Source organism: Mya arenaria, chromosome 6 (genome assembly GCF_026914265.1).
Source record: "Mya arenaria isolate MELC-2E11 chromosome 6, ASM2691426v1".
In the NCBI taxonomy this organism is placed as follows: Eukaryota; Metazoa; Mollusca; class Bivalvia; order Myida; family Myidae; genus Mya; species Mya arenaria.
In genome coordinates, this window is record NC_069127.1 from 37,736,441 (window position 1) to 37,749,838 (window position 13,398).

At 36.3% G+C, this 13,398-nt stretch overlaps 1 protein-coding gene across 1 annotated transcript in view; it reads left to right on the plus strand.

Moving 5' to 3' along the window:
• Positions 1-13,398, plus strand: part of LOC128237767 (fibrillin-1-like) — a 42,850-nt gene that overhangs the window by 17,192 nt on the left and 12,260 nt on the right. The window contains exons 19-44 of the mRNA XM_052953353.1: positions 318-455; positions 836-973; positions 1,110-1,259; positions 1,875-2,012; positions 2,256-2,393; positions 2,530-2,679; positions 3,322-3,459; positions 3,650-3,787; positions 3,924-4,073; positions 4,682-4,819; positions 5,198-5,335; positions 5,472-5,621; positions 6,238-6,375; positions 6,629-6,766; positions 6,903-7,052; positions 7,695-7,832; positions 8,025-8,162; positions 8,299-8,448; positions 9,056-9,193; positions 9,572-9,709; positions 9,846-9,995; positions 10,610-10,747; positions 10,946-11,083; positions 11,212-11,361; positions 11,935-12,119; positions 12,609-12,810. Of these exons, the coding sequence (XP_052809313.1) occupies positions 318-455; positions 836-973; positions 1,110-1,259; positions 1,875-2,012; positions 2,256-2,393; positions 2,530-2,679; positions 3,322-3,459; positions 3,650-3,787; positions 3,924-4,073; positions 4,682-4,819; positions 5,198-5,335; positions 5,472-5,621; positions 6,238-6,375; positions 6,629-6,766; positions 6,903-7,052; positions 7,695-7,832; positions 8,025-8,162; positions 8,299-8,448; positions 9,056-9,193; positions 9,572-9,709; positions 9,846-9,995; positions 10,610-10,747; positions 10,946-11,083; positions 11,212-11,361; positions 11,935-12,119; positions 12,609-12,810 (3,795 nt within the window). The remainder of the gene's footprint in view (positions 1-317; positions 456-835; positions 974-1,109; positions 1,260-1,874; positions 2,013-2,255; positions 2,394-2,529; positions 2,680-3,321; positions 3,460-3,649; positions 3,788-3,923; positions 4,074-4,681; positions 4,820-5,197; positions 5,336-5,471; positions 5,622-6,237; positions 6,376-6,628; positions 6,767-6,902; positions 7,053-7,694; positions 7,833-8,024; positions 8,163-8,298; positions 8,449-9,055; positions 9,194-9,571; positions 9,710-9,845; positions 9,996-10,609; positions 10,748-10,945; positions 11,084-11,211; positions 11,362-11,934; positions 12,120-12,608; positions 12,811-13,398) is intronic.

Consider the following 13,398-nt stretch of genomic DNA (forward strand, 5'->3'; position numbering starts at 1 on the left):
AATTTATTTGCTACCATTAATCTGCACTGAATACAAATTCTGAATAAAAATGTCTGAATTGTGCAATCCGGAATCTGCCTCAAAGATCTGATCAGCTGGCAACACGACATGCATAAGTAAATTTATTCCAGTTTACCAGTGGCTACTACGAGTCTACTGCAAATACATGTAAACAGAAAAAATGATACATTCCCACAATCGTCAATACGGATGTAAACTATTGATTTAATAATAGGATTTGAAGTATTTACAGAATTTTAACTATTTCTTGAAAATCGTTTTCGAAAACTGATTTCTGACAACCTCGATCAATACAGAGCTTGACCTTGGACAGAGATGTACTTTATATACTGGAGTGCGCAACCAGTGTTCAGCGGTCTATGCTTCATGCACAGATGAAACATGCAAATGTTCCAGTGGCTCCTACCAGTCTGCAGCTAATACATGTATACCACGTAAGACTTTTGTATTATAGAAATACATTAGCGAAACATTTACAGATAATGCTGAAGAAACGTCGCTCTATCTTTGGCGATAGATATATATATATGTATATATAGTATGATATGGTTCCTTTGCCATTAAATAGAAAAGCAATGTCATAAACATAGCTTTTGGTCTAGGAGTTATTAAAATATGATATCAACCACAGGGGTGAACCTTGCAAAAGAATGTACATCATACCCAAATGTCACCAATCAGTGTTCAGCCGATAATGCTGACTGCGTAAAAAACACTTGCCAGTGTTCCAGCGGTTATCCATGATTTAATTGAATACAATGGCATAATCATATTTTTTGGTCTTGAAGCTATTTAAATATTATGTCGGCTTCAGGGGTGAGCCTTGCAAAAGGATGTACCGCATACCCAAACGTCACCAATCAGTGTTCAGCCGACTATGCCGACTGCATAAATAACACTTGCCAGTGTTCCAGTGGTTATTACCGATCTGCAGACAATATATGTATACATCGTAAGACATTTGTGTTATTAATACCAAATTTATACAAATTCAACACTTTGAATTTAGTTAGCTATGTACTATTCATTGGTACGCACACGTATAGTATGTACTGCTTTGAGATAGTATACTGTGAATTTTTGTACAGAGGTAAAGTTGAGAGGATCATGCTATTTATATCCTGGAGTCACCAACCAGTGTTCCGCCGGCAATGCTGCATGTATAGGTGGAGGTACAAGAGGCATTTGCCAGTGTTATGGGAACTTTTACCAATCTGCAGAAAATACATGTTCAAAGAGTAAGAATGTTAGCTATTCATACAGTAAATAAGGCTAAGTATATTAGTGGCTGCAGCAAATCTGTTATAAATAAATAAATAAATGTACAGAATAAGAACGTTTGCTTTGGAAATATCCCAGAACAAACATATCTTATCTTTTCCTGAGTAGGGTACCCGCAAATTTCTCAGCATGCAACAGAACCTCTAGCACCAGTGCAACATGCCAGTGTGCAAGAGGAGGTTTCTGAAAGTATACAGCAAATGAATGTAAACCGAGTAGTAGTGTTTCCGATAAACACACACATAAAAACTTAATATAATGTTTGCTACCATTCATATGCATTGAATACAGGTACGGAGTAAGTATGTAAGACTTGTGCAATCCGGAATCTGCCTCAAAGATCTGATCAGCTGGCAACACGACATGCATAAGTAAATTTATTCCAGTGTACCAGTGGCTACTACGAGTCTACTGCAAATACATGTAAACAGAAAAAATGATACATTCCCACAATCGTCAATACGGATGTAAACTATTGATTTAATAATAGGATTTGAAGTATTTACAGAATTTTAACTATTTCTTGAAAATCGTTTTCGAAAACTGATTTCTGACAACCTCGATCAATACAGAGCTTGACCTTGGACAGAGATGTACTTTATATACTGGAGTGCGCAACCAGTGTTCAGCGGTCTATGCTGCATGCACAGATGAAACATGCAAATGTTCCAGTGGCTCCTACCAGTCTGCAGCTAATACATGTATACCACGTAAGACTTTTGTATTATAGAAATACATTAGCGAAACATTTACAGATAATGCTGAAGAAACGTCGCTCTATCTTTGGCGATGGATATATATATATATATATATATATATATATATATATATATATATATATATATATTTATATATATATAGTATGATATGGTTCCTTTGCCATTAAAAAGATAAGCAGTATCATAAGCATAGCTTTTGGTCTAGGAGTTATTAAAATATGATATCAATCACAGGGGTGAACCTTGCAAAAGGATGTACCGCATACCCAAATGTCACCAATCAGTGTTCAGCCGACAATGCTGACTGCATAAATAACACTTGCCAGTGTTCCAGTGGCTATTACCGATCTGCAGACAATACATGTACACATCGTAAGACATTTGTGTTATAACTAATAAATTCTCACAGACTAATCACTTTAATTTTAGTCGTTTATGCATTATCTGTTGGTTTAGAAACATATTGTACTGACTTATTTGTTATTATCTACGGTGTACTTTTGTACAGAGGTTAAGTTGAGTAAATCATGCTATATGTATTCCGGAGTCACAAACCAGTGTTCCGCCGGCAATGCTGCCTGCACAGGTGGAAGCTCAAGAGGAATTTGCAAGTGTAATGGGATTTATTACCAGTCTGCAGAAAATGTTTGTTCACCAAGTACGTCAGTTTGCTATAATTACACAGACTAAGACTTAGCACAATGATCGTCTTAAACATTCTGCTGCCAAAATATGACCACAAAAAATGGGTTTTATAAATAATTTACTTATGCTAAGTGTTATGGTGGCTAAAACAGTCTGCAATTGAAAAATAGTATGAATTTTAGCTTTGTTAATATCTAGGGACAAGCATATTTTATCTACATGTTCTTCTGAGTTGGGTTTTGGCAAATGTTTAGCATTTATCATTATTGACAAAACCTGTGTAAAATGACAGTGTGACAGTTATTTCTGGAACACTGCAACGAATGCATGTAAATAAAGTATAAGTATTACTAAAGAGACGCATACTAAGACTTGTTGTACTTTTGGCTACAACCGGTGTACATTGATTTAATATAAGTATGTCTGGCTTTATCACTCCAAGTAAAGTCTTATACCCCTGTTAAGCAGATACGCGTACTGCATAAGTTACTCATGCCAGTATACCACTGCCAACTGTCAGTATACAGCAAAACATGAACACAGGAAAATAAAATGCATTTTATCTTTAAGTCTATTCAAAATGAAGGCACAGAATGTGAAATTTCTGAAATAATCATGTTCCAAAATTGATATCTCACAAACCTTATAAATACAGAGCTGGACCTTGGACAAAGATGTACTTTTTATACTGGAGTTAGCAACCAGTGTTTAGCCGTCTATGCTACATGCACAAATGGAGAGTGCAAGTGTGTCGTTACCTTCTACCAGTCTGCAGCCAATACATGTACACGACGTAAGACTTGTGTGCTATAGAAACACATTAGCGAAACATGTACAGATAATGCTGTAGAAAAGTAGCGTTATCCTTGGCGATGGATATATATGTAATTAGATATGTTTTTTTTGCCATGGAATAGATGACCGATGCCATTATCATCATAGCTTTTGGTCTTAGAGTTATCAAAATCTGATATAAACTACAGGGGTGAACCTTGCACAAGAATGTACAGCATACCCAAATGTCGACAATCAGTGTTCAGCCAACAATGCTGACTGCGTAAACAACACATGCCAGTGTTCCAGTGGTTATTACCGATCTGCAGACAATATATGTATACATCGTAAGACATTTGTGTTATTAATACCAAATTTATACAAATTCAACGCTTTGAATTTAGTTAGCTATGTACTATTCATTGGTACACACATATATCGTATGTACTGCTTTGAGATAGTAAACTATGAATTTTTGTACAGAGGTAAAGTTGAGAGGATCATGCTCTTTGTATCATGGAGTCACCAACCAGTGTTCCGCCGAGAATACTGCATGTATAGGCGGAGGTACAAGCGGCAGTTGCCAGTGTTATGGGAACTTTTACCAATCTGCTGAAAATACATGTTCACAGAGTAAGAATATTTGCTATGCATACAGTGAAAAAGGCTAAGCGTATAAATGGCTACAGCCAATCTGTGATGTGTAAATATACAGAATATGAACTTAAGGTTTGGAAATATCCAAGAAAACACTAAATTTACATATTCCTGAGTAGGGTACCGCCATATTTGTCAGCATACAACAGTACGTCCAGCACCAGTGCAACATGCCAGTGTGCAAGAGGAGGTTTCTGAAAGTCTACAGCAAATGCATGTATACTGAGTAGTAGTGTTTCCGATAAATTCACAAACTAAAACTTAATAATTTATTTGCTACCATTAGTCTGCACTGAATACAAATTCTGAATAAAAATGTCTGAATTGTGCAATCCGGAATCTGCCTCAAAGATCTGATCAGCTGGCAACACGACATGCATAAGTAAATTTATTCCAGTTTACCAGTGGCTACTACGAGTCTACTGCAAATACATGTAAACAGAAAAAAATGATACATTCCCACAATCGTCAATACGGATGTAAACTATTGATTTAATAATAGGATTTGAAGTATTTACAGAATTTTAACTATTTCTTGAAAATCGTTTTCGAAAACTGATTTCTGACAACCTCGATCAATACAGAGCTTGACCTTGGACAGAGATGTACTTTATATACTGGAGTGCGCAACCAGTGTTCAGCGGTATATGCTTCATGCACAGATGAAACATGCAAATGTTCCAGTGGCTCATACCAGTCTGCAGCTAATACATGTATACCACGTAAGACTTTTGTATTATAGAAATACATTAGCGAAACATTTACAGATAATGCTGAAGAAACGTCGCTCTATCTTTGGCGATAGATATATATATGTATATATAGTATGATATGGTTCCTTTGCCATTAAATAGAAAAGCAATGTCATAAACATAGCTTTTGGTCTAGGAGTTATTAAAATATGATATCAACCACAGGGGTGAACCTTGCAAAAGAATGTACATCATACCCAAATGTCACCAATCAGTGTTTAGCCGATAATGCTGACTGCGTAAAAAACACTTGCCAGTGTTCCAGCGGTTATCCATGATTTAATTGAATACAATGGCATAATCATATTTTTTGGTCTTGAAGCTATTTAAATATTATGTCGGCTTCAGGGGTGAGCCTTGCAAAAGGATGTACCGCATACCCAAACGTCACCAATCAGTGTTCAGCCGACTATGCCGACTGCATAAATAACACTTGCCAGTGTTCCAGTGGTTATTACCGATCTGCAGACAATATATGTATACATCGTAAGACATTTGTGTTATTAATACCAAATTTATACAAATTCAACACTTTGAATTTAGTTAGCTATGTACTATTCATTGGTACGCACACGTATAGTATGTACTGCTTTGAGATAGTATACTGTGAATTTTTGTACAGAGGTAAAGTTGAGAGGATCATGCTATTTATATCCTGGAGTCACCAACCAGTGTTCCGCCGGCAATGCTGCATGTATAGGTGGAGGTACAAGCGGCAGTTGCCAGTGTTATGGGAACTTTTACCAATCTGCAGAAAATACATGTTCAAAGAGTAAGAATGTTAGCTATTCATACAGTAAATAAGGCTAAGTATATTAGTGGCTGCAGCAAATCTGTTATAAATAAATAAATAAATGTACAGAATAAGAACGTTTGCTTTGGAAATATCCCAGAACAAACATATCTTATCTTTTCCTGAGTAGGGTACCCGCAAATTTCTCAGCATGCAACAGAACCTCTAGCACCAGTGCAACATGCCAGTGTGCAAGAGGAGGTTTCTGAAAGTATACAGCAAATGAATGTAAACCGAGTAGTAGTGTTTCCGATAAACACACACATAAAAACTTAATATAATGTTTGCTACCATTCATATGCATTGAATACAGGTACGGAGTAAGTATGTAAGACTTGTGCAATCCGGAATCTGCCTCAAAGATCTGATCAGCTGGCAACACGACATGCATAAGTAAATTTATTCCAGTTTACCAGTGGCTACTACGAGTCTACTGCAAATACATGTAAACAGAAAAAAATGATACATTCCCACAATCGTCAATACGGATGTAAACTATTGATTTAATAATAGGATTTGAAGTATTTACAGAATTTTAACTATTTCTTGAAAATCGTTTTCGAAAACTGATTTCTGACAACCTCGATCAATACAGAGCTTGACCTTGGACAGAGATGTACTTTATATACTGGAGTGCGCAACCAGTGTTCAGCGGTTTATGCTGCATGCACAGATGAAACATGCAAATGTTCCAGTGGCTCCTACCAGTCTGCAGCTAATACATGTATACCACGTAAGACTTTTGTATTATAGAAATACATTAGCGAAACATTTACAGATAATGCTGAAGAAACGTCGCTCTATCTTTGGCGATGGATATATATATATATATATATATATATATATATATATATATATATATATATATATATATATATATATATATATATATAGTATGATATGGTTCCTTTGCCATTAAAAAGATAAGCAGTATCATAAGCATAGCTTTTGGTCTAGAGGTTATTAAAATATGATATCAATCACAGGGGTGAACCTTGCAAAAGGATGTACCGCATACCCAAATGTCACCAATCAGTGTTCAGCCGACAATGCTGACTGCATAAATAACACTTGCCAGTGTTCCAGTGGCTATTACCGATCTGCAGACAATACATGTACACATCGTAAGACATTTGTGTTATAACTAATAAATTCTCACAGACTAATCACTTTAATTTTAGTCGTTTATGCATTATCTGTTGGTTTAGAAACATATTGTACTGACTTATTTGTAATTATCTACGGTGTACTTTTGTACAGAGGCTAAGTTGAGTAAATCATGCTATATGTATTCCGGAGTCACAAACCAGTGTTCCGCCGGCAATGCTGCCTGCACAGGTGGAAGCTCAAGAGGAATTTGCAAGTGTAATGGGATTTATTACCAGTCTGCAGAAAATGTTTGTTCACCAAGTACGTCAGTTTGCTATAATTACACAGACTAAGACTTAGCACAATGATCGTCTTAAACATTCTGCTGCCAAAATATGACCACAAAAAATGGATTTTATAAATAATTTACTTATGCTAAGTGTTATGGTGGCTAAAACAGTCTGCAATTGAAAAATAGTATGAATTTTAGCTTTGTTAATATCTAGGGACAAGCATATTTTATCTACATGTTCTTCTGAGTTGGGTTTTGGCAAATGTTTAGCATTTATCATTATTGACAAAACCTGTGTAAAATGACAGTGTGACAGTTATTTCTGGAACACTGCAACGAATGCATGTAAATAAAGTATAAGTATTACTAAAGAGACGCATACTAAGACTTGTTGTACTTTTGGCTACAACCGGTGTACATTGATTTAATATAAGTATGTCTGGCTTTATCACTCCAAGTAAAGTCTTATACCCCTGTTAAGCAGATACGCGTACTGCATAAGTTACTCATGCCAGTATACCACTGCCAACTGTCAGTATACAGCAAAACATGAACACAGGAAAATAAAATGCATTTTATCTTTAAGTCTATTCAAAATGAAGGCACAGAATGTGAAATTTCTGAAATAATCATGTTCCAAAATTGATATCTCACAAACCTTATAAATACAGAGCTGGACCTTGGACAAAGATGTACTTTTTATACTGGAGTTAGCAACCAGTGTTTAGCCGTCTATGCTACATGCACAAATGGAGAGTGCAAGTGTGTCGTTACCTTCTACCAGTCTGCAGCCAATACATGTACACGACGTAAGACTTGTGTGCTATAGAAACACATTAGCGAAACATGTACAGATAATGCTGTAGAAAAGTAGCGTTATCCTTGGCGATGGATATATATGTAATTAGATATGTTTTTTTTTTGCCATGGAATAGATGACCGATGCCATTATCATCATAGCTTTTGGTCTTAGAGTTATCAAAATTTGATATAAACTACAGGGGTGAACCTTGCACAAGAATGTACAGCATACCCAAATGTCGACAATCAGTGTTCAGCCAACAATGCTGACTGCGTAAACAACACATGCCAGTGTTCCAGTGGTTATTACCGATCTGCAGACAATATATGTATACATCGTAAGACATTTGTGTTATTAATACCAAATTTATACAAATTCAACACTTTGAATTTAGTTAGCTATGTACTATTCATTGGTACACACATATATCGTATGTACTGCTTTGAGATAGTAAACTATGAATTTTTGTACAGAGGTAAAGTTGAGAGGATCATGCTCTTTGTATCATGGAGTCACCAACCAGTGTTCCGCCGAGAATACTGCATGTATAGGCGGAGGTACAAGCGGCAGTTGCCAGTGTTATGGGAACTTTTACCAATCTGCTGAAAATACATGTTCACAGAGTAAGAATATTTGCTATGCATACAGTGAAAAAGGCTAAGCGTATAAATGGCTACAGCCAATCTGTGATGTGTAAATATACAGAATATGAACTTAAGGTTTGGAAATATCCAAGAAAACACTAAATTTACATATTCCTGAGTAGGGTACCGCCATATTTGTCAGCATACAACAGTACGTCCAGCACCAGTGCAACATGCCAGTGTGCAAGAGGAGGTTTCTGAAAGTCTACAGCAAATGCATGTATACTGAGTAGTAGTGTTTCCGATAAAATCACAAACTAAAACTTAATAATTTATTTGCTACCATTAATCTGCACTGAATACAAATTCTGAATAAAAATGTCTGAATTGTGCAATCCGGAATCTGCCTCAAAGATCTGATCAGCTGGCAACACGACATGCATAAGTAAATTTATTCCAGTTTACCAGTGGCTACTACGAGTCTACTGCAAATACATGTAAACAGAAAAAATGATACATTCCCACAATCGTCAATACGGATGTAAACTATTGATTGAATAATAGGATTTGAAGAATTTACAGAATTTTAACTATTTCTTAAAAATTATTTTCGAGAACTGATTTCTGACAACCTCGATCAATACAGAGCTTGACCTTGGACAAAGATGTTCTTTATATACTGGAGTGCGCAACCAGTGTTCAGCGGTCTATGCTGCATGCACAGATGAAACATGCAAATGTTCCAGTGGCTCCTACCAGTCTGCAGCTAATACATGTATACCACGTAAGACTTTTGTATTGTAGAAATACATTAGCGAAACATTTACAGATAATGCTGAAGAAACGTCGCTCTATCTTTTGCGATAGAGATATATATGTATATATAGTATGATATGGTTCCTTTGCCATTAAATAGATAAGCAATGTCATAAACATAGCTTTTGGTCTAGGAGTTATTAAAATATGATATCAACCACAGGGGTGAACCTTGCAAAAGAATGTACATCATACCCAAATGTCACCAATCAGTGTTTAGCCGATAATGCTGACTGCGTAAAAAACACTTGCCAGTGTTCCAGCGGTTATCCATGATTTAATTGAATACAATGGCATAATCATATTTTTTGGTCTTGAAGCTATTTAAATATTATGTCGGCTTCAGGGGTGAGCCTTGCAAAAGGATGTACCGCATACCCAAACGTCACCAATCAGTGTTCAGCCGACTATGCCGACTGCATAAATAACACTTGCCAGTGTTCCAGTGGCTATTCCCGATCTGCAGACAATGAATGTGTATATCGTAAGACATTTCTGTTTGTTCTACCACATTTGTATACATTAATCACTTTGAATTTTGTCAGCTGTGTACTATTCATTGGTACGCACACGTATAGTATGTACAGCTTTGAGATAGTATACTGTGAATTTTTGTACAGAGGTAAAGTTGAGAGGATCATGCTATTTATATCCTGGAGTCACCAACCAGTGTTCCGCCGGCAATGCTGCATGTATAGGTGGAGGTACAAGAGGCATTTGCCAGTGTTATGGGAACTTTTACCAATCTGCAGAAAATACATGTTCAAAGAGTAAGAATGTTAGCTATTCATACAGTAAATAAGGCTAAGTATATTAGTGGCTGCAGCCAATCTGTTATAAATAAATAAATAAATGGACAGAATAAGAATGTTTGCTTTGAAAATATCCCAGAACAAACATATCTTATCTTTTCCTGAGTAGGGTACCCGCAAATTTCTCAGCATGCAACAGAACCTTTAGCACCAGTGCAACATGCCAGTGTGCAAGAGGAGGTTTCTGAAAGTATACAGCAAATGAATGTAAACCTAGTAGTAGTGTTTCCGATAAACACACACATAAAAACTTAATATAATGTTTGCTACCATTCATATGCATTGAATACAGGTACGGAGTAAGTATGTAAGACTTGCGCACTCCGGAATCTGCCTCAAAGATCTGATCAGCTGGCAACACGACATGCATAATTAAATTTAATCCAGTTTACCAGTGGCTACTACGAGTCTACTGCAAATACATGTAAACAGAAAAAACGATACATTCCCACAATCATCAATATGGTATAAACTAATGATTTAATAAGAGGATTTGAAGTATTTACAGAATTTTAACTATTTCTTGAAAATTGTCTTCGAGAACTGATTTCTGACAACCTCGATCAATACAGAGCTTGACCTTGGACAGAGATGTACTTTATATACTGGAGTGCGCAACCAGTGTTCAGCGGTCTATGCTTCATGCACAGATGAAACATGCAAATGTTCCAGTGGCTCCTACCAGTCTGCGGCTAATACATGTACACAAAGTAAGACTTTTGTGCTATAGAAACACATTTGCGAAACATGTTCAGATAATCCTGAAGAAACGTAGCTTTATCCTTGGCGATGGATATATATATATTTATATAAAGTTTGATATGGTTTCATTTGCCCTTAAATAGATATGCAATGCCATTATTAAAAGTTTTGGTCTTAGAGTTATTAAAATATGATATCAATCACAGGGGTGAACCTTGCACAAGCATGTACAGCATACCCAAATGTCACCAATCAGTGTTCAGCCGACAATGCTGACTGCATAAATAACACTTGCCAGTGTTCCAGTGGCTATTACCGATCTGCAGACAATATATGTTCTGAAAGTAAGAAGTTTTTGGTTTATGTTACATGCTCGCACAGATTCATATATGTTTCAGTATAGTATTATGTTTTATCTATTGATTCACATATCTTAATGCCTTGTCATTATCTATCATGCCTTTGAATACAGAATCAAAATTGAGACAAACATGCAATATGTTCTCCGGTGTCACAAAGCAGTGCTCAGCCAACAATGCTGTATGTACAGGTGGAGCAACACGTGAAAGTTGTCAGTGTAATTGGGGATACTACCAGTCTGCAGACAATCAATGTTCACTGAGTTAGTATTTTTGGCTGTAGGTATACAAAACCTAATGATGCAAAACTTGCCCATAACGTCAGCTTCTTCCCGTCTGCATTGAATATTTGTATTATGATTTTGTTTAACTAACAAAATAGCTTCACAATCAAGTTCTCTATATACCAGTCAATGTTTAGCTTGTAATTATGCCTTCGACCAATGTACATTCAGCAATATTTCCAGTATCAGTAACCCTTGTCAGTGTTGAAAATAGAATATTGCCTTAGCCGTTGCTAAGGTCGTTTACAACATTTCACTTTTCATTGGTTTAAATGAACAATTTCAATCTTAGCGTTTCGGCTTTTAACAAACTTTGTATGATGCTTTTGCTTCCGAATGGTCACCTTTTAAGTAATTACCTGTCTGTACCCAACAAAAATTCACTAATTAAGACACTTAAGTGATTGCTACGTCACTTTGGTATTATTATCGCTGCGAAAAATATAAGGGTTTGATCATTTGCCAGAAGTCTGGGCCGATCTAGGAGTATTGTGCACGTTGTTCTTTTCAATTATTAAACAAGAAAATACCAATATCTGCTTTAATTTCCAGTATCGGATGCACCACATAACTTTGAAATTACGGAACTTACCAGCAGAGCTTTCACAATATCTTGGGAGAGACCCAAAAATGCATACAGTGAAGGGTTCTTGGGTTATGTTCTGAAAATAACGGAAGGACATCTTTGCATAAAAGAAATAAAATACAAGTGTTTAAATTGCCAAGGAAGCTTTGATGTAAGCATGTTGATGCTTTCTTCTCCGTATAACGAGAGTTTAATGAAGGATGATTTAATGAAATTATCTAGTAATTAATAAGTAGTCAAAGTAGTATGGCACAATATGGCGCTGTTTTTGACTTGTACCTATCCTCGAAACGAGCTGGTAGACCAGTCGAATATGTATTTTCACGCCGAGTATGAGTTTATTCATTTATCAATGATGTTACATTTGATAAGAATATATTTTATGAAACTTTTCAACAATTCATTCTGTAGTCGTTGGGATTAGTAGCACGGTCAATGGTTTGTTTTATTGAAATTACATGGTAAGTTTTACATCAATTGACGTACTTTCAAAATAAGGAAATACATTTGTTTACATTTTCAAAATCGTTTTGCATAAATGCATGCTACCAGATGGATGGATACATTTAGTAATGAATAATGCACATCATTTTTCATGTCGTTTTTTTTTGTGCAAAGTTAATTTGTTTTTCCTCTGCAGCGTGTTCCGTTAGCAAGCGCATTTTGCGATGAAGGAGAAAAAACAAATGTTAATCAATCAGAGGCCGAGCTCCAAGATTCCAGAATTATTTTTAGTAGTAATACTTTTAAACCGGACACAAACTACACTTTATTAGTTGCTGCTGTCTATGGTGTTGGATGGGGCCAACAGGCACAACAATTCATTCAAACTAAAGAAGAAGGTTACCTAATTTAATTATTGTTTTACCCTATAGGTTAAATACTACTTATTAACTTCCGTATGTATTCATTCAAAGTAAAAAGAAAACACTTCAAGTTAGAAAAGTGCAATTTTTTAGCGTTTCACGTGTATTGCAACCATAAATTTCCGTAAAATCCATTTCAAGCCCACTTAATTTAAACAATACAAAAGGTATGCAGCGTTTTTTATGCCCCCCTTCGAAGAAGAGGGTTATATTGCTTTGCACAGGCATGTCGGTCGGTCGGTCGGTCCGTCGGTAGACCAAAGCTTGTCCGAGTGATAACTCAACAATTCCTGGACGTATGGTCATCAAACTTCACATGAAGGTTGGGCCTGACCAGTAGATGACCCCTATTGATTTTGGGGGTCATCGGGTCAAAGGTCAAGGTCACAGTGACCTTTAATGGTAAAATAATTTTAAAGCTTGTCCGAGTGATAACTCAACAATGCCAGCACCCGTGACCCTCAAACTTGACATGGAGGCTGGGCCTGACCAGTAGATGAGCCCTATTGTTTTGGGGGGTCATCAGGCCAAAGGTCAAGGTCACAGTAACCTTGAATGGTAAAA